Source organism: Pristiophorus japonicus, unplaced genomic scaffold, assembly GCF_044704955.1.
Source record: "Pristiophorus japonicus isolate sPriJap1 unplaced genomic scaffold, sPriJap1.hap1 HAP1_SCAFFOLD_190, whole genome shotgun sequence".
NCBI classification, from domain to species: Eukaryota; Metazoa; Chordata; class Chondrichthyes; family Pristiophoridae; genus Pristiophorus; species Pristiophorus japonicus.
The window spans coordinates 288033-314250 of record NW_027251590.1 but is presented as its reverse complement, the minus strand read 5'-3'; the positions used below and the strand labels follow the sequence as shown (position 1 = coordinate 314250).

The 26218-nt window shown below is 51.0% G+C and overlaps 1 protein-coding gene across 3 annotated transcripts; it reads right to left on the bottom strand.

Moving 5' to 3' along the window:
* Positions 1-26218, bottom strand: LOC139243883 (histone-lysine N-methyltransferase PRDM9-like). 3 transcript variants are annotated; one of them, XM_070870898.1, is made up of 2 exons: positions 25999-26218; positions 1-2445 (listed from the first exon to the last, which is right to left on the bottom strand). In XM_070870898.1, exon 2 carries the CDS (start codon positions 1959-1961, stop codon positions 1143-1145), a length of 819 nt encoding a protein of 272 aa, XP_070726999.1. In that variant the 5' UTR covers positions 1962-2445; positions 25999-26218; the 3' UTR covers positions 1-1142. The 3 variants fall into 3 exon arrangements, with proteins under 3 accessions (XP_070726999.1, XP_070726997.1, XP_070726998.1); XM_070870896.1 differs by having other exon boundaries at positions 1-2429; XM_070870897.1 differs by lacking the exon at positions 25999-26218 and adding an exon at positions 13865-13916 and having other exon boundaries at positions 1-2429.

Genomic DNA, 26218 nt, shown 5'->3' with positions numbered 1-26218 from the left:
TGTAATATAAACAGAGACAGGGTCCAGTGTAATATAAACAGAGACAGGGTCCAGTGTAATATAAACAGAGACAGGGTCCAGTGTAATATAAACAGAGACAGGGTCCCGTGTAATATAGACAGAGACAGGGTCCCGTGTAATATAAACAGAGACAGATTCTAGTGTAATATAAAGAGAGACAAGGTCTCGTGTCATATAAACAGAGACGGGGTCCAGTATAATATAAACAGAGACAGGGTCCAGTGTAATGGAAACAGAAATATAAACATAATAGCAGAGGCCAGGTCCAGTGTAACAATTCCAGAGACAGGGTCTCATACAGTAAGAGTGGAGACAGGGTCCAGAGTAATAACAGCAAATGCATGGCCCACTGTGAGAGTAACAAGACAGTGTTTGATCCAATAATAACAGAGGCAGACTCTAGTGTAATGCTGAACACAATGTGGATCTAGTGTGATGATCACACAGGCAGTATCTCGTGCAACAAAATAAAGATTGGGTCTCACCGATAGTGTGTGAAAGTCAGGGCCTATTGCTATAACCTCATTCGCCCATCACTCCTGTGCTCGGTTCAAGAAGGCAGCGGCTCACCATCACCTTCTAAAGGGGCAATTAAGGATGGTCAATAAATGCAGGCTAGTTCGCCCACATCCCGAGAATGAACAAATAAAGAACAAACACAGTGAGAAATGAGCTACAGAACTGCCGACATCATCAGCTTTAAGGAGTCATTTCCCTTTGGAGATCGGATTGCCCATTGAGTTTGATTAAACTGATGTTAAAGTAACAATGCTGCTTTGTCCCGTGACAGTAACAGATTATCAGAATATTTCCCATCGGGTGAAATCGAATGTCAGACTTGGACATCGTGTAGATCCATCTTTTAAAAAGTTGTGGGAACTCCATTCTCAGATAGATTCCACCCAGTTCATAACAAGTCCTCAATCAGCTTGTCTTATCATTGAGATATCAAGGACTAGGCACACGGTGTTTAAAAGAAAGCTGATTTATTTGACACTTACAGAATATCAAACTATAGCCCAGTTACAGGGTTATTAATCTCAGCAGAAATAAACTCCAACTGCCAGAATGAACATGGTTCAGTCCCAGTTGTGATTAACAGCAGAATCCAGCCCCTGCCGTCAATTGTGAACTCGTTGATGTTTCAGCAGGGTGGATCTCCGAGTGAATCTCTTCCCACACACGGAGCAGGTGAACGGCCTCTCTGCAGTGTGAACTCGTTGGTGTTTCAGGAGGCCAGATGACTGAGTGAATCCCTTTCCACACACGGAGCAGGTGAACGGCCTCTCCCCAGTGTGAACTCGCTGGTGATTCAGGAGGTCAGATGACTGAGTGAATCCCTTTCCACACACGGAGCAGGTGAATGGCCTCTCCCCGGTGTGAACTCGCTGGTGTTTCAGGAGGTTGGATCTCTGAGTGAATCCTTTCCCACACACGGAGCAGATGAACGGCCTCTCCCCAGTGTGAGTTTGTTTGTGTGTCAGCAGGCAGGATGAATCACTGAAACCCTTCCTGCACACGGAGCAGATGAACGGCCTCTCCCCAGTGTGAACTCGTTGGTGTTTCAGGAGGCCGGATGACTGAGTGAATCTCTTCCCACACACTGAGCAGGTGAACGGCCTCTCTGCAGTGTGAACTCGCTGGTGATTCAGGAGGACTGATGACTGAGTGAACCCCTTTCCACACACGGAGCAGGTGAACGGCCTCTCCCCAGTGTGAACTCGCTGGTGAGTCAGGAGGCCAGATGACTGAGTGAATCCCTTTCCACATTTGGAGCAGGTGAAAGGCCTCTCCCCGGTGTGAACTCGCTGGTGTTTCAGGAGGTTGGATCTCTGAGTGAATCCTTTCCCGCACACAGAGCAGGTGAACGGCCTCTCCCCAGTGTGAGTTCGTTTGTGTGTCAGCAGGTTGGATGAATCACGGAAACCCTTCCCACACATGGAGCAGATGAACGGCTTCTCCCCAGTGTGACTGCGCCGATGAGTTTCCAGCCGGGATGGGAATCTGAATCCCTTCCCACAGTCCTCACATTTCCACGGTTTCTCCGTGCTGCCGGTATCCTTGTGTCTCTCCAGGTTGGACAATCAATTGAAGGCTCGTTCACACACAACACGTGTACGGTTTCTCCCCGCTGTGAATGGTGCGATGTTTTTTCAGGCTGTGTAACTGGTTAAAGCTCTTTCCACAGTCAGTGCACTGGAACACTCTCACTCGGGTGTGTGTGTCTCGGTGCTTTTCCAGTCACACTGATGTTTGAAATCCTTTCCCACAGACGGAACAGATAGACATTTCTCCTTCCACAGTCAAAGGCCGATGATATTCAGGTTCTGATGAATCAAGTGACTCTGTCAGATCTTGATGTTGTTTGGTTTGAGATTCCCGTCTGTAAATCCTCCCCTTCGAATACCCTGTAAAAGGAGTTTACTGTAAGTACAGAATAGAAAATCAGTACCGACAATTCTAGTTTCTAGACAATATTCCTTTACATGCCCAGGATCATTTAACCCAAAACACAGTGTATTAATTACTTTCAGTTAGGGGCTCAGCGAGTACCCCACAGCATCCCTTACTGTCAATGTGTGAATAGAGCATCATGCCTGCAAACCTGATTTTAAATTTAAATTCACTCAGCAAATGTATTTAACAGAAGATGAACAAGTAAACAGATCATGGCCCAATAATACAGCTCTATATTCACAGGAGGAAGTCTGTTATCAAAATCCTCGAGTGAACAAGATAAAGAACCCAAATGTAAGAGTCCCCCGAATCCTTTGTTGAAATTTTTCAAGTCTCGCCCAGGTCCTTCTTTGTTACAGAATTCCCCCACCATGTGGGAGTCAATATTGGTCAAAAACTATCAATTGGAAATTTCTAACCGATTTTTCCACTTTAAACACAGCTCTCCCCTCCTTTATATGCAGGATTAGTGTTACGAGGAAGTTGAATACCCGACTACACAAATTTAAAAGGTCCCATCAGTGAATTATTCTTCTCTCCAGCCTGTAACCGATGAAACTTGTAACACCGAGGCTGAAATTCCACTTCCGTGCACCGGGTTCCAAACCTGGGACTGTACATGGGGATTCTAACCCTGGGACTGTACATGGGGATTCTAACCCTGGGACTGTACATGGGGATTCTAACCCTGGGACTATATATGGGGATTCTAACCTAGGGACTGTACATGGGGATTCTAACCCTGGGACTGTACATGGGGATTCTAACCCTGGGACTGTAGAAGGAGGCCCAGCTCTGGAGCTCTTCTGTTAGAATTGTGTGGGATATAAACCGTAAGCTGGGCACTTACCATCACCTTCAGGAGAGATGGTGAGAAACACGATGTGGGAAGAGTGAGAATAAAATAAATGAGGCAGTAACAAGTGGAGTGCCGCAGGACTCAGTGCTGGGACCACAGCTGCTTACAATATACATCAATGATTTGGATGAAGGAATTGAGTGTAATATCTCCAAGTTTGCAGATGACACTAAGCTGGGTGGTAGTGTGAGCTGTGAGGAGAATGCTCCGAGGTTGCAGGGTCAATTAGACAGGTTAGGTGAGTGGGCAAATGCATGGCAGACACAGTATAATGTGGATAAATGTGAGGTTATCCACTTTGGGGGCAAAAACGCGAAGACAGAATATTATCTGAATGGTGGCAGATTAGGAAAAGGGGAGATACAACAAAACCTGGGAGTCATGGTTCATCAGTCATTGAAAGTTGGCATGCAGGTACAGCAGGTGGTAAAGAAGGCAAATGGTATGTTGGCCTTCATAGCTCGGTGATTGGAGTATAGGAGCAGGGAGGTCTTACTGCAGTTGTACAGGGCCTTGGTGAGACCTCACCTGGAATATTGTGTTCAGTTTTGGTCTCCTAATCTGAGGAAGGACGTTCTTGCTATTGAGGGAGTGCAGCGAAGGTTCACCAGACTGAGTCCAGAGATGGCAGGACTAACATATGAGGAGAGACTGGATCAATTGGTCCTTTATACATTGGAGTTTAGAAGGATGAGAGGGGATCTCATAGAAACATTTAAAATTCTGACGGGACGGGACAGGTTAGATGCGGGTAGATTGTTCACGATATTGGGGATGTCCAGAATTAGGGGACAAGGGGTAAGCCATTTAGGACTGAGATGAGGAGAAACTTCTTCACTCAGAGTTGTGAACCTGTGGAATTCCCTGCCGCAGAGAGTTGTTGATGCCAGTTCATTGGATATATTTAAGAGGGAGTTAGATATGGCCCTTACGGCTAAAGGGATCAAGGGGTATGGAGAGAAAGCAGGAAAGGGTTACTGAGGGAATGATCAGCCATGATCGTTTTGAATGGTGGTGCAGGCTCGAAGGGCCGAATGGCCTACTCCTGCACCTATTTTCTATGTTTCAATACCTTTCACTCCCGGACACTGGGACCCGGTTGGGAACAGACACTGAAACCCTGCCCACTCTGTTCCCGTGCCAATATGGCAGCGCATGCGCTGTCACGCCATGAAGCACTCTGAACCGTCCCGCCTTCCTGTACAAAGATGGCGGTGAATCCGGGCCTGTTAGAACATAAGAATTAGGAACAGGAGTAGGCCATCCAGCCCCTTGAGCCTGCTCCGCCACCCAATAAGATCATGGCTGATCTGGTCGTGGACTCAGCTCCACTTACCCGCCCTCTCCCCATAACCCTTAATTCCCTTATTGCTTAAAAATCTATCTATCTGTGACTTGAATACATTCAATGAGCTAGCCTCAACTGCTTCCTTGGGCAGAGAATTCCACAGATTCACAACCCCCTGGGAGAAGAAATTCTTTCTCAACTCGGTTTTAAATTGGCTCCTCCGTATTTTGAGGCTGTGCCCCCTAGTTCTAGTCTCCCCCACCAATGGAAACAACCTCTCTGCCTCTATCTTGTCTATCCCTTTCATGATTTTAAATGTTTCTATAAGATCACCCCTCATCCTTCTGAACTCCAAGGAGTAAAGACCCAGTCTACTCAATCTATCATCATAAGGTAACCCCCTCATCTCCGGAATCAGCCTAGTGAATCGTCTCTGTACCCCTTCCAAAGCTAGTATATCCTTCCTTAAGTAAGGTGACCAAAACTGCACGCAGTACTCCAGGTGCGGCCTCACCAATACCCTGTACAGTTGCAGCAGGACCTCCCTGCTTTTGTACTCTATCCCTCTCGCAATGAAGGCCAACATTCCATTTGCCTTCCTGATTACCTGCTGCACCTGCAAACTAACCTTTTGGGATTCATGCACAAGGACCAATCGTGGAGCAGTGGAGGCGTGTCCTGCACAGTTGGAGCTGTGCTGCTGAGAGAGGAGCAGCTACCAACCTTAGCTCCTGCCTGGAGAGCCCTGAGAACAGCCCAGGAAGAGAAGGAGGGAAGGGGCTTTCTACAATTCTAATCCATCTAGAGAGAGAGGAGGAGAGCTGCAAATTCAACCATCTTATTACTGCTACAGAGAGTTGGAGAGAGAGGAAAAAGAACACCATCCAGTGTGGAGGGAGGGAGAAATTTCAACAACCAAAGGTGGGTGTGTTTTGGTGCATTCCCCCTAAAAGACTTTGTTGTATTGGTGGGGGGAGGAAAGAAGACCACTCGAGGGCCGGAACATCGCAGGGGGTGTGTGTGTGTGGAAGTGTGTGTGGGGGCCTTGCTTACAACTAGGCCCCACACACAATTGAAGCACCCCCCCCCCATTGACTAGCCTGGGATAGCTGGAGCTACCAGGCTGAAGATTCTTTAAGTACCCTTTAAACATCGTTGGGAGTGTGTGCCTGGTTGGCTCTAGCTGCCCCAGGTGAAGACATCTTCTCCCCCCACCCGAAGACCACCCCAAAGACTGTGCTTTGTTTTGTTTTTTGCCATCTGGGGAGTGCACCCACCCATTGCTGTGAGGGGAGACCTGCCCTCGCAGCCTCCCTCTTTCCCACACCCCCTTTTCTCTATCTCTCTCTCTCTGTCTCTCCCCTCTCTCTCTGAGAGCCCTTTCCTCAAAATTAAAAAAAAATAAATAAAACAACTGAGCAGAGGGAGCAAGACCCCTCCCCAATTGCCAACTAGGGGAGAGGTGTGCCTCGTTAAGAGCTCCTCTGCTCAGTCTATATACGAGGCCAATCAAGACCATTAAGGCCTGTGACTTAAAGGGACCCCGTGATGGCGACCCCATCCACGCCGGTGGCAGGGCCAGCAAGGACATATGCGCAGGTGGCAACCGCTTCCACAGCACCTCCTGCGTCAGCCGCTGCCCTGCCACCATTCAGACTTATAACCAGGAAACACGGGGTCAAGAGCTACACTCACCCCACAATGAGCATCGAGGAGTGCGTGCGGGCGATGGCTGGGGTAGTCGGCCCCTCGGCCATTGTCGCAGCCTCCAAGATGTCTGGGAAGGCCGTGTTCTTCCTGGGGTCGGAGCGGGCGGTGTCCCTGGCCCTCGAAAAGGGGCTCACGGTGGGCGGGACGTTCCTGCCGGTGGATCCTCTCGAGGCCACCGCGCAGAGGGTCATCGTGTCGAACGTCCCGCCCTTTGTTCCCGCTGAGCTCCTCCTCCCTCACCTACACCAACTGGGGGAGGTAAGATCAGGGCTAAAGCCCATACCGCTCGGCCTCAGGGAGAACAGCCTGCGCCACGTGTTCTCCTTCCGGCGCCAGCTCTTTGTCCGGCTGGCGCGGGAGGAGACGACGGAAGGGTACTTTAATGTGGTGCACGAGGGGACTGCCTACCGCGTCTTCTGGACGTCGGACGGCGTGCGGTGCCATGCCTGCAGGGAGGTGGGGCATGTTCGCAAGAACTGCCCCGCCTCCAGGGCCGCCAAACCACCGAGGGTGGCCAAGGCTGGCGCCGCCGCCACCCCTCCCCCTAGTTGCGTCCGCGTGCCGGGAGCCGTAGGTGCGCGGGCATCGTCGGGGCCTTTGTTTTCAGGGCCTCCGGCGGGGGGGAGGAGGGAGAGCGTCCGACCGGAAAGAAGGCGCGGAACAAGGCGAAACATCTAGAGGCAGGTCCCCTCAGTGCGCCAGAAAGTTTGACCACCGCGCTCAGCCCAACTCTGTCACCGGCGAGCGCGGGGTGCCCTGAGCCCGTGCCCGAGCCCTTGACCAATACCGCAGAGGGGCCCGGGCGCGGGCAAGAAAAGGAAAAGGGGGGTGCGGAGCGGGAGGCCTCGGCAGACATGGAGGTCTCCCTGCCTCAGCGCACCCCCAGCAACAAAAGGAGGCGCCGCTCCGTTGAGGCGGAGGGGGAACAACATCCCTCCGCGGAGGAGTCGGTGCCCGCCGCGTGTCCCGCGTCCCCCACCAGCGCCCCCAAGCAGCGCCGTAGGCGAGAGGAATCTGTCCCCGGGGAGGATGGGGCAGTCGAGGCTGCCCAGCCTCTGCCTCCCGGGAATGGCGTGGAAGATCTGCCTGTCGTGGGGGGCGTGGGGACCGCGGAGGAATGCATTGCCGCCGGGCCGGGCGTCCCGGGGACTGAGGCGGGCGGGGCCGAAAAGGCCGAACCTGAGCCCGCCCAGCCAATACCCAACTTCTCCCGGGAGTCGCTCGACCCGGCAGAAACCGAAATTAAGATTTTTTATGAAACTGCACATGCTGGGCCGGGGGGTGGCAGCGGGGAGGGGGAGGAACACCCACCCTCGCCCCTTACTTTGGAGCTGGAGCACTTGGGGAGCCTGGGGATTTCCTATGGCCGGGTCTCTCCTTGTTCCCCGGTTCCTGGGGCGGAGGGGGAACCCCTTCCGCTGTCGTTTCCCGACCCAGCACCATTTTTAAAAGAGCCCAGTGGGGACTCCTCTGCCGACGATCCTGGGGGTGGGATCGGGGCAGTGCCAGGGCCGGTTGGAGCGGCCGGGTCATTTGCCGTACCTTGTGCGGTCGATGGGCCGGCTGCTGGCGGCCACCTCCCGGAGGAGGACGGGGACTCGGTGGGGGACGCGGGTGAAGACCTAGAGACCACCGCCAGCGAGGCGGTTGATCTGCTCGCGGCCGCCGCTGAGGCCCTCCTCATTCCTGCTAAGGAACTCCGGGACTTTTTGGCCCAGAGCCGGGGTCGCTGCGACCAAGCCCGACTGGCCCTGGAAAAATGGTCTGAGCCAGAGCTGATCAAGGGGTCCATCCGCGCCGCCGCTAAAACCTTGGCCACGGGCGGGCCCTTGACAAAGGAGCAACACCTTGAGCTGCGCGAGCTCGAGGAACTCCTCGCTGGGCTGCGGAGGGAGCGGAGTTCAACAAAAGACTCCGCTCCCTCCCACACAATAGGTTAAGGTAGAGGTTGCACTATGCTTTTGCCATGAAGATAACCATAGCCAGCCTCAACATCAACGGCGGCAGAGGGGCACGCCGTAGATTTGACAATTTTTCGCTCCTGCGGGAGGGGAAATATGCGGTGTGCTTCCTGCAAGAAAGCCACACCGTTCCGGGAGATGAAGCCACGTGGCTCCTGGAATGGCAAGGAGAGGTCCGCATGAGCCACCTCACCGCCATTTCTAGTGGGGTGGCCATCTTGCTGGGCCCGCATTTTCAGCCGGAGATCTTGGGGGTCGAGGAGCCCGTGCCAGGTCGCTTGCTGCACGTAACGGTTCGCCTGGGGGACGTGCCGCTCCATCTCGTGAACGTGTACGCCCCTCAGCCCGGCCCGCAGCAAACGCGCTTCTTTGAAGAAGTGTCCGCTCTTCTTGGCTCCGTCGACGTCGGCGACTGCATTGTCCTCGGGGGGGATTTTAACTGCACCCTCGAGGCGAGGGACCGCTCCGGTGTCTCGCAGCGCATGACGGCGATGGAGAAGTTGAGGGACCTGGTCGGGTCCTTCGACTTGGTGGACGTCTGGCGAAATCTCCACCCCGACTCCAGCGCCTTTACTTGGGTGAGGCCTGGAGTAGGATGGTCCAGAGTCGACCGCCTTTACGTGTCTCGGGCGTACGTTTCCTGCGTCCCGGCGGCCTCCATGCGGCCGGTGCCGTGTTCGGACCACCACCTGGTGTGGGCGGAGCTCGCTTCGCTCTGCGCGAGGACGGGGTCCGCGTACTGGCACTTTAACAACCGGCTGCTGGAGGACGTGTGGTTCCAGGACTCGTTCCGTCGATTCTGGTCCGACTGGAGAAGGAAGCAGGGGGGCTTCCCCTCCTTGAGGCTATGGTGGGACGTGGGCAAGGCTCACGTCCGCGTCTTCTGTCAAGAGTACGCGAGGGGGTCGACCAAGAGGCGGGCGGCCAGAGTCGGGCGCCTAGAAAAAGAGATGCTCGACCTGGAAGCCCGTCTCGGTCAAGTCGTCCAGGACCCGGCCCTGCGGACGGTGTACGAAGCGAAGAAGGCCGCGCTGAAGGACCTGCAGCTCGTCGGGTCCCGAGGCGCGTTCGTGAGGTCGCGGATCCGGTTCCTGTGGGATCTGGACCGCGGCTCCCCCTTCTTCTACTCGCTGGAAAAAAGGCAGAGTGTCCGTAAGCAGCTCTTGACGCTGCTGGCTGACGACGGCTCTCTTGTCTCGGATCCGGAGGGCGTCAACAACAGGGCCCGTGAATATTACGGGGCTCTGTTCTCTCCGGATCCGTCCAGCGAGGAAGCGCGTAGAGTTTTGTGGGATGACCTGCCGAAGGTCAGCCCGGAGGGCGCCGAAAATTTGGAAGCTCCGCTAAGCCTGGCGCAGCTAACCGGTGCTCTCGACCGGCTCTCGAGGGGAAAATCCCCGGGGCTGGACGGGCTGACCGTGGAGTTCCACAGGGTGTTCTGGGACGTCCTGGGGAGCGACTACGCGCGGGTCCTGGGGGAATGTCTGGCGACCGGGGAGATGACCCTCTCTTGGCGCAGGGCAGTCATCGTCCTGCTGCCTAAGAAGGGCGATCTCCGCCTACTTAAGAACTGGCGCCCGGTCTCCCTCCTCAGCACGGACTACAAAATCTTCGCCAGGGCGATGTCTGCTCGCCTTGGTGCCGTGCTGGACCACATGATCCACCCCGATCAGTCCTACACGGTCCCGGGCCGGACAATCCACGATAACATCCATCTGGTCCGGGACCTCATCCATTGTTCCCAGGAGGCTGGTCTGTCGGTCGCCTTCCTATCCCTCGACCAAGAGAAGGCGTTCGACAGGGTGGATCACGACTATCTGCTCGGAACTCTGCGCGCTTTCGGGTTCGGGACGCATTTCGTCGCCCGGATCCGACTTTTGTACGCCGCCGCGGAGTGTCTGATTAAGGTTAACGGGTCCTTGACGGCGCCCCTTCGCTTTAGGAGAGGGGTGCGCCAGGGATGCCCCATGTCCGGCCAGTTATACGCCGTTTGCGTGGAGCCTTTCCTGCGCCTCTTGCGGACGAGGTTGACGGGACTGGCTCTGCAAGGGCCGGGCGTGGAGGTCGTCCTCTCGGCTTACGCCGATGACGTGCTCCTCGCGGTAGAGGATCCCGCTGACCTGCGGAGGATGCGTGAGTGCCAGGAGATTTACTCGGCCGCGTCCTCCGCCAGGATCAACTGGGAGAAATGTTCCGGACTCCTGGTGGGTCAGTGGCGGGTGGACTCCCTGCCGGAGGAGCTCAGGCCTTTTGCCTGGAGCACGACCCATCTCCTCTATCTGGGAGTCTACCTTAGCCCCGACGAGGGAGCCTGGCCAGCGAACTGGCAGGAGCTGGAGGCCAAGGTCGCCGCTCGCCTAGGGCGCTGGACAGGACTGCTCCGAGTGCTGTCCTACAGGGGTCGAGCGCTAGTCATAAACCAGCTGGTGGCCACAATGTTGTGGTATCGGCTGGTCACTTTGACCCCTCCCCCTGCGTTTGTCGCCAAGATACAGAAGAAGCTGGTGGACTTCTTCTGGAACAACAGGAAGCACTGGGTCTCTGCTGCGGTCTTGAGTCTCCCGCTTGAGGAGGGCAGTCAGTTGTTGGTGTGCGTCAGCGCCCAGCTCGCGACTTTCCGTCTTCAGACCCTGCAGAGATACCTTTACGTCGAGCCCCCTCCTAGGTGGTGTGCTCTGGCGACGTATTTCTTCCGCCAGCAGCGCGACCTCAATTATGACACGCAGCTCCTGTTTGTGAACTTGGGGGGTGTCAGGACCACCCTCCAGGAGCTGCCTGTCTTTTATAAGGAACTCATCAGGGTCTGGAACAAAGTCTCCACCAAGCGCAGCTCTCTGCCGGCTGGAGTGGCGGCCGTCCTGCAGGAGCCGCTGCTCGGGAATCCGTACCTCCACGACCGAGGTTTTATGTGGCGGTCGGAAGAGAGGGCTGTGGCTGGTGAGGTAACCAGGGTCAGGGACCTGCTCGATGGCGGAGGAGCGGGCTGGATGGCGCCAGACACGCTGGCGCGGCGCCTAAATTCTGCCAACGTCCGCCACGCGGCCGATGCCATCGAGTCGCTAAAAACAGCTCTGGGCCCTGACTCCGTTAGGTGCATCGAGGAGGCTCAAGCACGTGGGGAGATCCCGTCCGAACTGACCCCCGTCCGGACGTTATTCCTCGTCGGCGCCAAACCCGGGAACCTCCCTCGGGGGCCGGCGCCTCACAACTTGAGCCGCCTCGGGGAAATCCCCTCCGTGCCTTTCAGTTCCGCGCGGAGGGGTTTCCTGTACGGGCTGCTCCTGCACACTCTCAACTTTGCCATCCTCACCGGCCGTCCGGACACGCCATGGCGCACCATCTTGCCGTCCGGAGGAGGCGGGGGTCCCCGATGGAGGGCACTCTACGCAGGGGTCCTCCCACTATTCATCGGGGACTTGGCCTGGAGGGTGGTGCACGGAGCAGTGCCGTGCAACAAATTTTTAAGCCGGTTCACGGACTCCCAGGCCGCCTGCAATTTCTGCGGTCTGGAGGAGTTCGTGTTCCATGTTTTTATGGAATGCACGAGGTTGCAGCCCCTTTTTTATTATTTGAAGGGGCTGCTCCTGAAATTCTGGCTGCACTTCAGTCCCACTCTCCTGATCTTTGGGCACCCTGTGCGGAGGGGAGCGGGTAGGTCCGAAGGCCTCCTCGTAGGACTGCTCCTGGGCACGGCCAAGGGTGCCATCAGCCGGTCCAGGCAGCGGGCGGTCGAGGGGGTCGTTCAACCTGACTGCCTGCCTCTCTTCTGCTCTTACATCCGGTCCAGGGTGTCCTTGGAGATGGAGCACGCGGTGTCCACCGGTACGCTCGCGGCCTTCCGCGAGAGGTGGGCACCGGAGGGACTGGAGTGCATCATCACGCCCGGCAACCAAATTTTAATTTGATTTTACGTTTTAAAGTTTAATTTGTTTTAATTGCCGGTGCTTTTAGTGTCCCCCTTCACTTTTATAGGGGGCACTGGGGAAAATTGTGATTTTAGTGCCCAAAAAAAAAGGAAAAAAAAGGGCCTTGTAAATGTCTGGTGTGTCACCCAGGTCGGGTGGCACGGTTTAATGTTTTCTGTTTTGTAGGTAGACTCTAAAAGAGTTCATGCACAAGGACCCCCAGGTCCCTCTGCACCACAGCATGTTGTAATTTCTCCCCATTCAAATAATATTCCCTTTTACTGTTTTTTTTCCCAAGGTGGATGACCTCACACTTTCCGACATTGTATTCCATCTGCCAAACCTTAGCCCATTCGCTTAACCTATCCAAATCTCCTTGACGCCTCTCTGAGTCCTCTACACAACCCGCTTTCCCACTAATCTTAGTGTCATCTGCAAATTTTGTTGCACTACACTCTGTCCCCTCTTCTAGGTCATCTATGTATATTGTAAACAGTTGTGGTCCCAGCACCGATCCCTGTGGCACACCACTAACCACCGATTTCCAACCCGAAAAGGACCCATTTATCCCGACTCTCTGCTTTCTGTTCGCCAGCCAATTCTCTATCCATGCTAATACATTTCCTCTGACTCCGCGTACCTTTATCTTCTGCAGTAACCTTTTGTGTGGCACCTTATCGAATGCCTTTTGGAAATCCAAATACACCACATCCATCGGTACACCTCTATCCACCATGCTCGTTATATCCTCAAAGAATTCCAGTAAGTTAGTTAAACATGATTTCCCCTTCATGAATCCATGTTGCGTCTGCTTGATTGCACTATTCCTATCTAGATGTCCCGCTATTTCTTCCTTAATGATAGTTTCAAGCATTTTCCCCACTACAGATGTTAAACTAACCGGCCTATAGTTACCTGCCTTTTGTCCGACCCCTTTTTTAAACAGAGGCGTTACATTAGCTGCTCTCCAATCCTCCCCAGAGCCCAGAGAATTTTGGTAGATTATAACAAATGCATCTGCTATAACTTCCGCCATCTCTTTTAATACGCTGGGATGCATTTCACCAGGACCAGGGGACTTGTCTACCTTGAGTCCCATTAGCCTGTCCAGCACTACCCCCCTAGTGATAGTGATTGTCTCAAGGTCCTCCCTTCCCACATTCCCGTGACCAGCAATTTTTGCCATGGTTTTTGTGTCTTCCACTGTGAAGACCGAAGCAAAATAATTGTTTAAAGTCTCAGCCATTTCCACATTTCCCATTATTAAATCCCCCTTCTCATCTTCTAAGGGACCAACATTTACTTTAGTCACTCTTTTCCGTTTTATATATCGGTAAAAGCTTTTACTACCTGTTTTTATGTTTTGCGCAAGTTTACTTTCGGAATCTATCTTTCCTTTCTTTATTGCTTTTTTAGTCATTCTTTGCTGTTACTTAAAAGTTTCCCAATCCTCTAGTTTCCCACTAACCTTGGCCACCTTATACACATTGGTCTTTGATTTGATACTTTCCTTTATTTCCTTGGTTACCAGGAGAAAAACCCGTCGCTGCAAAGGCGGGAGTTTCGGGCTATTACTCGGGGCTTGCGGCCTACTCCAGTTGTTTCTGAAGCCTCCCCGCCCACTTGCTGATCGATGACTCCCCGGCGCCCCGCTGATTCTCACCCGGTGCAGAGTCCGGCTCCAGCCTGAGCTCGTCTCAGCGTCCGAGCGTCTCCAGTGCTCGCTCTGTGCATGCTCAGCTCACGCTGACCCGGAGATTGACGGCAGCTCCGGACCAATAGGAAAAACGGGGGAGGGACTGGAGGACCGAGAGGCAGTTGGTCCTCCAACCAATCGGAGTGTGAGAGGGGCGGGGCTAGTGACCCCCCTGTGGGCGGGGCTGATCCCGAACCTCCCTCACTGAGCATGCGCAGGCGGAGAAGGTGGACGTCAGTCGACCGGACGCTTCGGGGAGGCGGTAAGATGATGTGGACCCGCGGGTGGGCCGGGGGAGAATTCATACACACCCGGTGTAGGGCTCAGAATCAGAGCCCACAGGCCCCGGGTTTGCCGCGCGGTGACAGGCCCGGGTCAGCGGGGTCACTGGCCGCCATCTTGCACAGTGCGGGGTCACCGCGCATGCACGGCCACCATGGCCAGGAACAGTGAGTGGGCGGGGCTTCAGGGTCCCAGTAACCCTGGCAACAGTCGCGTCATCGCCTCGCAACAGTAACCTGGGTAACAGACGCGTCATCGCCTCACAACAGTAACCTGGGTAACAGGCGCGTCATCGCCTCACAACAGTAACCTGGGTAACAGGCGCGTCATCGCCTCACAACAGTAACCTGGGCAATAGACGCGTCATCGCCTCACAACAGTAACCTGGGCAATAGACGCGTCATCGCCTCACAACAGTAACCTGGGCAACAGGCGCGTCATCGCCTCACAATAGTAACCCTGGGCAACAGGCGTGTCTTCGCCTCACAACAGTAACCTGGGCAACAGGCGTGTCTTCGCCTCACAACACCAGCCTGGATTGACAGTAAAATATCCCCAGGCGCTTCTCAGGATGTTATGGAGAATAATTTGACACCGAGGCGGAGAGATTTAGAATGACAGAAATTTACAGCACAGAAGGAGGCCATTCAGCCCGTGTCCGCGCCGGCCGACACAGAGCTATTCAGCCTAATGCCACTGTCCAGCTCTGGGTCCGGAGCCCTGTGGGTCACCACACTTCCAGTCACATCCAGGTCCTGTTTAAATGTTATTGAAGGGTGTTCGAGGCAAAAACTTTCAGGTAGTGAGCTCCAGACCCCATCACCCTCTGGGTGAAGAAATGTACCCTCTAAACCTCCTACCTGCAGAGTGAGGGAGTCTCAGAGTTTGGGGCCGAGGCAACAGAAGGCAGGACCACCGATGGTGAAGTGTTTATAATTAGGGATCCTCAAGAGGGCAGAATTTGAGGAGATGAGATATTTGGGGAGGTGCGGCATGTGAGGCTGAATAAGATGATCGAGATAGGGAGGGAGAGGCCAGGGAGGGATTGGTAAATAAGTCTGAGAATTTTCAAATTGTTCCGTTGCATAACAGGGAGCCAGTGTAGGTCACACAGATGGTGGGTGAGTGGGACTTGCTGCGAGTTAGGACATGGGCTGTCGAGTTTTGGATGACCTCGGGTTTACATAGGGTAGAACGTGGGAGGGCAGCCAGGAGTGTGTTAGAATAGTCAAGTCTAGAGGTAACAAAGGCAGGCTTGAGGGGTTCTGCAGCAGATGAGCTGAGACAGGGGCGGAGACGAGTAATGTTCTCGTGGTGGAAATAGGCGGGTTTGGTTAAGGTGGGAATACGTGCTCGGATGCTCATTTCAGGATCAAATATGACACCACGTTTGCGAACAGTCTGGTTCAGCCTCGGACAGATGCTAGAGAGAAAGATGGAGTGAGTGACTAGGGAACAGAGGTTGTGACAGGGACAAAAGACAATGGCTTCAGTCTTCCCAATATTTAATTGGAGAAAATTTCTGCTCACCTGGTACTGGATGTCGTACAAGCAGTCTGACAATGTAGAGACTGTGGAGGGGTCGAGAGAAGTGGTGGTGAGGTAGAGCTGGGTGTCGTTAAAATCAGAGAATGGTTACAGCACAGAAGGAGGCCATTCGGCCTGTTGAAATCTTGCCGGCTCTCTGCAAGAGTACCTCAGCTAGTCCCACTCACCTGCCTTTTCCCCGTAGCCCTAAAATGTTCTCTCCTTCAGATACATATCCAACTCCCTTTTGAAAGCAGTGATTGAGTCTGCCTCCACCATCCCTTCAGGCAGTGCATTCCAGATCCTAACCACTCGTTGTGTAAAAATGGTGCAGCAGGGAGGGATTCAAATTCCTGGAGCATTGGAACCGGTTCTGGGGGAGGTGGGACCAGTACAAACCGGATGGTCTGCACCTGGGCAGGACCGGAACCAATGTCCTCGGGGGAGTGTTTGCTAGTGCTGTTGGGGAGGAGTTAAACTAATATGACAGGGGGATGGGAACCAATGCAGGGAGACAGAGGGAAACAAAAAGGAGACAAAAGCAAAAGACAGAAAGGAGATGAGGAAAAGTGGAGGGCAGAGAAACCCAAGGCAAGGTGGTCGCTGAGGCGTGAGTCTGAGGATCAGCAGAGGCCTATAAAGGTCACGAGAAGCAGCGGGAGTTCGTGGTCACTGAGGCGTGAGTCCGGGGATCGGCAGAGGCCTAGAAAAGGCCGCGAGAGGCAGCGGGAGTTCGTGGTCGCTGAGGCGTGAGTCCGGGGTCGGCAAAGGCCGAAAAAAGGCCGCGAGAGGCAGCGGGAGTTCGTGGTCGCTGAGGCGTGAGTCCGGGGTCGGCAAAGGCCGAAAAAAGGCGTACTTGTGCAGCAACAGAGAGAAGGCAAAAATGAAGTGGAAAGAAACAGAAAGGTGACGTCACAGCCGAGGGGGTAAGTGATTGGTGAGTAGCTTTTCTTTTTCATTTTCTTTTTTATATCAGTCAGTAACATTTAACATTGTTGTTGCCAATTTAAGTGTATCTAAGGGTTAAGTCATGGCAGGGGAGCTCGGTCGGGTGTTATGCTTCTCCTGTACCATGTGGGAACTCAGGGACACTTCCAGTGTCCCTGACGACTACCTGTGCGGGAAGTGTATCCGCCTTCAGCTCCTGATGGTCCGCGCTGCGGAATTGGAGCTGAAGGTGGATTCACTCTGGAGCATCCACGATGCTGAGAATGACGTGAGTATCACGTGTAGTGAGTTGGTCTTACCGCAGGAGAAGGGTCCACAGCCAGATAGGGAATGGAAGACCAGCAGGAAGAGTAGTGCAAGGAAGGTAGTGCAGGGCTCCCCTGTGGTCATCCCCCTGCAAAACAGATACACCACTTTGAGTGCTGTTGGGGGGGGATGACTCATCAGGGGAGGGCAGCAGCAGCCAAGTTCATGGCACCGTGGCTGGCTCTGCTGCACAGGAGGGCGGGAAAAAGAGTGGGAGAGCGATAGTGATAGGGGATTCAATTGTGAGGGGAATAGATAGGCATTTCTGCGGCCACAACCGAGACTCCAGGATGGTATGTTGCCTCCCTGGTGCAAGGGTCAAGGATGTCTCGGAGCGGGTGCAGGACATTCTAAAAAGGGAGGGAGAACAGCCAGTTGTCGTGGTGCACATTGGTACCAACGACATAGGTAAAAAAAGGGATGAGGTCCTACGAAACCTTTTTAAGGAGCTAGGAGCTAAATTAAAAAGTAGGACCTCAAAAGTAGTAATCTCGGGATTGCTACCAGTGCCACGTGCTAGTCAGATTAGGAATCGCAGGATAGCACAGATGAATACGTGGCTTGAGCAGTGGTGCAGCAGGGAGGGATTCAAATTCCTGGGGCATTGGAATCGGTTCTGGGGGAGGTGGGACCAGTACAAACCGTACGGTCTGCACCTGGGCAGGACCGGAACCAATGTCCTAGGGGGAGTGTTTGCGAGTGCTGTTGGGGAGGAGTTAAACTAATATGGCAGGGGGATGGGAACCAATGCAGGGAGACAGAGGGAAACAAAAAGGAGGCAAAAGCAAAACACAGAAAGGAGATGAGGAAAAGTGGAGGGCAGAGAAACCCAAGGCAAAGAACAAAAAGGGCCACTGTACAGCAAAATTCAAAAAGGACAAAGGGTGTTAAAAAAACAAGCCTGAAGGCTTTGTGTCTTAATGCAAGGAGTATCCGCAATAAGGTGGATGAATTAACTGTGCAAATAGATGTTAACAAATATGATGTGATTGGGATTACGGAGACGTGGCTCCAGGATGATCAGGCCTGGGAACTCAACATCCAGGGGTATTCAACATTCAGGAAGGATCGAATAAAAGGAAAAGGAGGTGGGGTAGCATTGCTGGTTAAAGAGAAGATTAATGCAATAGTTAGGAAAGACATTAGCTTGGATGATGTGGAATCTATATGGGTAGAGCTGCAGAACACCAAAGGGCAAAAAACGTTAGTAGGAGTTGTGTACAGACCTCCAAACAGTAGTAGTGATGTTGGGGAGGGTATCAAACAGGAAATTAGGGGTGCATGCAATAAAGGTGCAGCAGTTATAATGGGTGACTTTAATATGCACATAGATTGGGCTAGCCAAACTGGAAACAATACGGTGGAGGAGGATTTCCTGGAGTGCATAAGGGATGGTTTTCTAGACCAATATGTCGAGGAGCCAACTAGGGGGGAGGCCATCTTAGACTGGGTGTTGTGTAATGAGAGAGGATTAATTAGCAATCTCATTTTGCGAGGCCCCTTGGGGAAGAGTGACCATAATATGGTGGAATTCTGCATTAGGATGGAGAATGAAACAGTTAATTCAGAGACCATGGTCCAGAACTTAAAGAAGGCTAACTTTGAAGGTATGAGGCGCGAATTGGCTAGGATAGATTGGCGAATGATACTTAAGGGGTTGACTGTGGATGGGCAATGGCAGACATTTAGAGACCGCATGGATGAACTACAACAATTGTACATTCCTGTCTGGCGTAAAAATAAAAAAGGGAAGGTGGCTCAACCGTGGCTATCAAGGGAAATCAGGGATAGTATTAAAGCCAAGGAAGTGGCATACAAATTGGTCAGAAATAGCAGCGAACCCGGGGACTGGGAGAAATTTAGAACTCAGCAGAGGAGGACAAAGAGTTTGATTAGGGCAGGGAAAATGGAGTACGAGAAGAAGCTTGCAGGGAACATTAAGGCGGATTGCAAAAGTTTCCATAGGTATGTAAAGAGAAAAATGTTAGTAAAGACAAACGTAGGTCCCCTGCAGTCAGAATCAGGGGAAGTCATAACGGGGAACAAAGAAATGGCAGACCAATTGAACAAGTACTTTGGTTCGGTATTCACTAAGGATGACACAAACAACCTTCCGGATATAAAAGGGGTCAGAGGGTCTAGTAAGGAGGAGGAACTGAGGGAAATCTTTATTAGTCGGGAAATTGTGTAGGGGAAATTGATGGGATTGAAGGCCGATAAATCCCCAGGGCCTGATGGATTGCATCCCAGAGTACTAAAGGAGGTGGCCTTGGAAATAGCGGATGCATTGACAGTCATTTTCCAACATTCCATTGACTCTGGATCAGTTCCTATCGAATAGAGGGTAGCCAATGTAACCCCACTTTTTAAAAAAGGAGGGAAGAGAGAAAACAGGGAATTATAGACCGGTCAGCCTGACATTGGTAGTGGGTAAAATGATGGAATCAATTATTAAGGATGTCATAGCAGCGCATTTGGAAAGAGGTGACATGATAGGTCCAAGACAGCATGGATTTGTGAAAGGGAAATCATGCTTGACAAATCTTCTGGAATTTTTTGAGGATGTTTCCAGTAAAGTGGACAAGGGAGAACCAGTTGATGTGGTATATTTGGACTTTCAGAAGGCTTTCGACAAGGTCCCACACAAGAGATTAATGTGCAAAGTTAAAGCACATGGGATTGGGGGTAGTGTGCTGACGTGGATTGAGAACTGGTTGTCAGACAGGAAGCAAAGAGTAGGAGTAAATGAGTACTTTTCAGAATGGCAGGCAGTGACTAGTGGGGTACCGCAAGGTTCTGTGCTGGGGCCCCAGCTGTTTACACTGTACATTAATGATTTAGACGAGGGGATTAAATGTAGTATCTCCAAATTTGCGGATGACACTAAGTTGGGTGGCAGTGTGAGCTGCGAGGAGGATGCTATGAGGCTGCAGAGTGACTTGGACAGGTTAGGTGAGTGGGCAAATGCATGGCAGATGAAGTATAATGTGGATAAATGTGAGGTTATCCACTTTGGTGGTAAAAACAGAGAGACAGACTATTATCTGAATGGTGACAGATTAGGAAAAGGGAGGTGCAACGAGACCTGGGTGTCATGGTACATCAGTCATTGAATGATGGCATGCAGGTACAGCAGGCGGTTAAGAAAGCAAATGGTATGTTGGCCTTCATAGCGAGGGGATTTGAGTACAGGGGCAGGGAGGTGTTGCTACAGTTGTACAGGGCCTTGGTGAGGCCACACCTGGAGTATTGTGTACAGTTTTGGTCTCCTAACTTGAGGAAGGACATTCTTGCTATTGAGGGAGTGCAGCGAAGATTCACCAGACTGATTCCCGGGATGGTGGGACTGACCTATCAAGAAAGACTGGATCAACTGGGCTTGTATTCACTGGAGTTCAGAAGAATGAGAGGGGACCTCAAAAATAAACGTTTAAAATTTTGACGGGTTTGGACAGGTTAGATGCAGGAAGAATGTTCCCAATGTTGGGGAAGTCCAGAACCAGGGGTCACAGTCTAAGGATAAGGGGTAAGCCATTTAGGACCGAGATGAGGAGAAACTTCTTCACCCAGAGAGTGGTGAACCTGTGGAATTCTCTACCACAGAAAGTAGTTGAGGCCAATTCACTAAATATATTCAAAAGGGAGTTCGATGAGGTCCTTACTACTCGGGGGATCAAGGGGTATGGCGAGAAAGCAGGAAGGGGGTACTGAAGTTGCATGTTCAGCCATGAACTCATTGAATGATGGTGCAGGCTAGAAGGACCGAATGGCCTACTCCTGCATCTATTTTCTATGTTTCTATGAATTCTTTATTAAGATGGAGAGTGACACAGTTAATTCAGAAACTAGGGTCCTGAACTTAAGGAAAGGTAACTTCAATGGTATGAGGCGTGAATTGGCTGGAATAGATTAGCAAATGATACTTAAAGCATTGGCAATGGATAGGCAATGGCAAACATTTAAAGATTACATGGATGATCTTCAACAATTGTACATCCCTGTCTGGAGTAAAAATAAAATGGGGAAGGTGGCTCAACCGTGGGTAATAAAGGAAATTAAGGATAGTGTTAAATCCAAGGAAGAAGCATATAAATTGGCCAGAAAAAGCAGCAAACCTGAGGACTGGGAGAAATTTAGAATTCAGCAGAGGAGGACTAAGGCTTTAATTAAGAGGGGGAAAATAGAGTACGAGAGGAAGCTTGCCGGGAACATAAAAACTGACTGCCAAAGCTTCTATAGATATGTGAAGAGAAAAACATTAGTGAAGACAAAAGTAGGTCCCTTGAAGTCAGATTCAGGTGAATTTATAATGGGTAACAAAGAAATGGCAGACCAATTGAACAAATACTTAGGTTCTGTCTTCACGAAGGAAGACACAAATAACCTTCCGGATGTACTAGGGGACCGAGGGTCTAGTGAGAAGGAGGAACTGAAGGATATCCTTATTAGACGGGAAATTGTGTTCGGGAAATTTACGGGATTGAAGGCCGATAAATCCCCGGGGCCTGATAGTCTGCATCCCAGAGTACTTAAGGAAGTGGCCCTAGAAATAGTGGATGTATTGGTTATCATTTTCCAACAGTCTATTGACTCTGGATCAGTTCCCATGGACTGGAGGGTAGCTAATGTAACACCACTTTTTAAAAAAGGAGGGAGAGAGAAAACGGGTAATTATAGACCGGTTAGTCTGACATCAGTCATGGGGAAAATGTTGGAATCAATCCTTAAGGCTGAAATAGCAGCGCATTTGGAAACCAGTGACAGATTTATGAAAGGGAAATCATGCTTGACAAATCTTCTGGAATTTTTTGAGGATGTAACTAGCAGAGTGGACAAGGGAGAACCAGTGGATGTGGTGTATTTGGACTTTCAAAAAGGCTTTTGACAAGATCCCACACAAGAGATTGGTGTGCAAAATCAAAGCACATGGTATTGGGGGTAATGTACTGACGTGGATAGAGAACTGGTTGGCAGACAGGAAGCAGAGAGTCGGGATAAACGGGTGTTTTTTGGAATGGCAGGCAGTGAGTAGTGGAGTGCCGCAGGGCTCAGTGCTGGGACCCCAGCTCTTTACAATATACATTTATGATTTAGTTGAAGGAATTGAGTGTAATATCTCCAAGTTTGCAGAAGACACTAAACTGGGTGGCGGTGTGAGCTGTGAGGGGGACGCTAAGAGACTGCAGGGTGACTTGGACAGGTTAGGTGAGTGGGCAAATTCATGGCAGATGCAGTATAATGTGGATAAATGTGAGGTTATCCACTTTGGTGGCAAAAACACGAAGGCAGAATATTACCTGAATGGTGACAGATTAGGAAAAGGGGAGGTGCAATGAGACCTGGGTGTCATGGTTCATCAGTCATTGAAAGTTGGCATACAGGTACAGCAGGCGGTGAAGAAGGCAAATGGTATGTTGGCCTTCATAGCTAGGGGATTTGAGTATAGGAGCAGGGAGATCTAACTGCAGTTGTATAGGGCCTTGCTGAGGCCTCACCTGGAATATTGTGTTCAGTTTTGGTCTCCTAATCTGAGGAAGGACGTTCTTGCTAATGAGGGAATGCAACAAAGGTTCACCAGACTGATTCCAGGGATGGCTGGACTGTCATATGAGGAGAGACTGGATCAACTGAGCCTCTACACACTGGAATTTAGAAGGATGAGAGGGGATTTCATAGAAATGTATAAGATTCTGACGGGACTGGACAGGTTAGATGCGGGTAGAATGTTCCCGATGTTGGGAAAGTCCAGAACCAGGGAACACAGTCTTAGGATAAGGGGCAGGCCATTTAGGACTGAGATGGGAAGAAATGTCTTTACTCAGAGAGTTGTTAACCTGTGGAGTTCCCTGCCGCAGAGAGTTGTTGATGCCAGTTCATTGGATATATTCAAGAGGGAGTTAGATGTGGCCCTTACGGCTAAAGGGATCTAGGGGTATGGAGAAAAAGCAGGAAAGGGGTACTGAAGAAATGATCAGCCATGATCTTATTGAATGATGGTGAAGGCTCGAAGGGCCGAATGGCCTACTCCTGCACCTATTTTCTATGTTTCTATGCGCAGCTCTCTGCACTTATTCAGCCTGCAAAAATTAAAGTACACTTTTCCCAATTTATCATAATCTGAGCAAAGGAACAGAACCTGGGGGAGGGGGGGCGGGGAAGGACAGAGAATGATTAAAGCTGGGAGCCTTGTCCCTTGGAGATGTTCAATTTGGGTTCATTCCATGCAGGGTGTTTCTCTCCATGAGCTTGTCTTCACAAAGCAATCCTGCAGAAACATCGGAGGGACGAGGGAGTGGGAGTGTTTGCTGGGACCGTGCAGGAGTTACATTCTGACAGAAACAGTCCGAGATTTGTTTAATTACAGTAAAACACTCAGTCACTTGAGTATAATACCGAAGTGGATAATCAAGGGCTATAGGGAGGGAGGAAGTTAATACAATCACTATCCCTCATGAAGTAGTACTCGGTAAAATAATGGGACTAAAGGCAGGCAAGTCCCCTGGACCCGAGGGTCTTAAGAGAAGTGGCTGCAGCGATAGTGGATGCATTGGTTCCCTGGATTCTGGGGCAGTCCCAGCAGATTAGAAATCTGCAAATGTAACACCTCTATTTAAAAAAGGAGGCAGACAAAAAGCAGGAAATTCTAGACCAGTTAGCTTAACAACTGTTGGGAAAATGCTGGAGTCCATTATTAAGGAAGCAGTAGCAGGACATTTGGAAAAGCATGATTCAATCAAGCAGAGTCAGCATGGCTTTATGAAAGGGAAATCATGTTTGACAAATTTGCTGGAGATCTGTGAGGATGTAATGAGCAGGGTGGATCAGGGGGAACTATTGGATGTGGTGTATTTGGATTTCCAGAAGGCATTTGATAAGTTGCCACATAAGAGGCTACTGCACAAGAAAGAAGCTCACTGGTTTGGGGGCTGTATATTAGCATGGAGAGAGGATTGGTTAACTAACAGAAAGCAGAGAGTCGGGATAAATGGGTCATTTTCTGGATGGCAAATGGTGACTAGTGGGATACCACTGGGATCGGTGCTGGGTGCTCAACTATTTACAATCTATATTAATGACTTGGATTAAAGGACCAAGTTTAACGTAGCCAAGTTTGCTGATGATACAAAGATGGATGGCAAAGCAAATTGTGAGCACACAAAAAATCTGGAAAGCAATACAGACAGGCTAAATGAGTGGACAAAAATTTGGCAGATGTAGTATAATGTGAGAAAAGGTGAGGTTATCCACTTTGGTCAAAATAATGGATAAAACAAATTATAATTTAAATTGAGAAAAATTGCAAAGTGCCGCAGTATAGAGGGATCTGGGGGTCCTTGTGCATGAAACACAAAAAATTAGTATGCAGGTACAGCAAGGAACCAGGAAGTATAAAAGCAAAAATGTAAGCTACAACTGTACAGGGTACTGGTGAGGCCACACCTGGAGCACTGCGTGTAATTTTGGTCTCAGTATTTCAGGAAGGATATACTTGCATTGGAGGCTGTTCAGAGGTTGATTCCAGAGATGAGGGGGTTGTCTTATGAGGATAGATTGAGTAAGTTGGACCTACACAAATTGGAGTTCAGAAGAATGACAGGTGACCTTATCGAAACATATAAGATAACGAGGGGGCTCGACAAGGTGGAAGCAGAAAGGATGTTTCCACGCATAGGGGAAACTAAAACATGGTACATCAGTCATTGAAGGTTGGCATGCAGGTACAGCAGGCGGTTAAGAAAACAAATGGCATATTGGCCTTCATAGCGAGGGGATTTGAGTACAGGGGCAGGGAGGTGTTGCTACAGTTGTACAGGGTCTTGGTGAGGCCACACCTGGAGTATTGTGTACAGTTTTGGTCTCCTAACTTGAGGAAGGACATTCTTGCTATTGAGGGAGTGCAGCGAAGGTTCACCAGACTGATTCCCAGGATGGTGGGACTGACCTATCAAGAAAGACTGGATCAACTGGGCTTGTATTCACTGGAGTTCAGAAGAATGAGAGGGGACCTCATAGAAACGTTTAAAATTTTGACGGGTTTAGACAGGTTAGATTCAGGAAGAATGTTCCCAATGTTGGGGAAGTCCAGAACCAGGGGTCACAGTCTAAGGATAAGGGGTAAGCCATTTAGGACCCAGATGAGGAGAAACTTCTTCACCCAGAGAGTGGTGAACCTGTGGAATTCTCTACCACAGAAAGTAGTTGAGGCCAATTCACTAAATATATTCAAAAGGGAGCTAGATGAAGTCCTTACTACTAGGGGGATCAAGGGGTATGGCGAGAAAGCAGGAAGTTAGTGCTGAAGTTGCATGTTCAGCCATGAACTAATTGAATGGCGGTGCAGGCTAGAAGGGCTGAATGGCCTACTCCTGCACCTATTTTCTATGTTTCTATGGGACATAATCTCAGAATAAGGGGCACCCCAGGTAAACTGAGATGAGGAGAAATTTCTTCACTCGGAGCATTGTCAATCTATGCAATTTTCTGCATCAGAGAGCTGTAGAGATGGGTCATTGACTATATTTAAGGCAGAGATAGACAGATATTTGAGCGATCAGGGAATAGACGGTTATGTGGAGCGAGCTGAGTCCATGATCAGATCAGACATGATCTTATTGAATGGCAGAGCAGGCTCAAGGGGCCAAATGACCCACTCCTGCTCCTATTTCTTATGTTAGTATGTTCTTATGAGATAATAACCCTGGGACTGTACATGGGGATTCTAACCCTGGGACTGTACATGGGGATTCTAACCCTGGGACTGTACATGGAGATTCTAACACTGGGAGAAAACAGCTCTGGGGCTTTCCTGTTACAGTTGTTTGGGACGTAAATCGTAAGCTTAGCACTGAGCAGTGCTTTTAGGAGAGATGGTCAGAAATCCAAGGTGTCGAGAGTGACAATAAAATAACTAAGCTGTTGTTTTATCCAGGCGGACTGGTTGGAAACAAACACTGACACACCTCACGGTGCTCCTGCACAAAGATGGCTGCGCATGCGCTTTGCTGCTAACAATCAAAATGGCGGAGGGCTGAACTTACCTTCCTGTACAAAGATGGCCACCGCTAACCTGGGTCTGTGACTGGAAGAAAGCCTCGAGGCTGCAGACGCCGAGATTCCGGTTATTATTCCAGGCTTCCGGCGGACACCAGTTGTTTATGAAGCCTCCCCGGCTACCCGCTGGTCCATTACTGCGCTCCGCCCCGCTGAAAACGGGCTCTTTCGCGCAGCAGATGTTCACTGTGTCCACTCCGCCATTAC

Bases quoted from the DNA above. Each gene is read 5' to 3' on its own strand.
- LOC139243883 (XM_070870898.1), bottom strand. From the start codon at position 1,961: ATGTGTGGGAAGGGTTTCCGTGATTCATCCAACCTGCTGACACACAAA.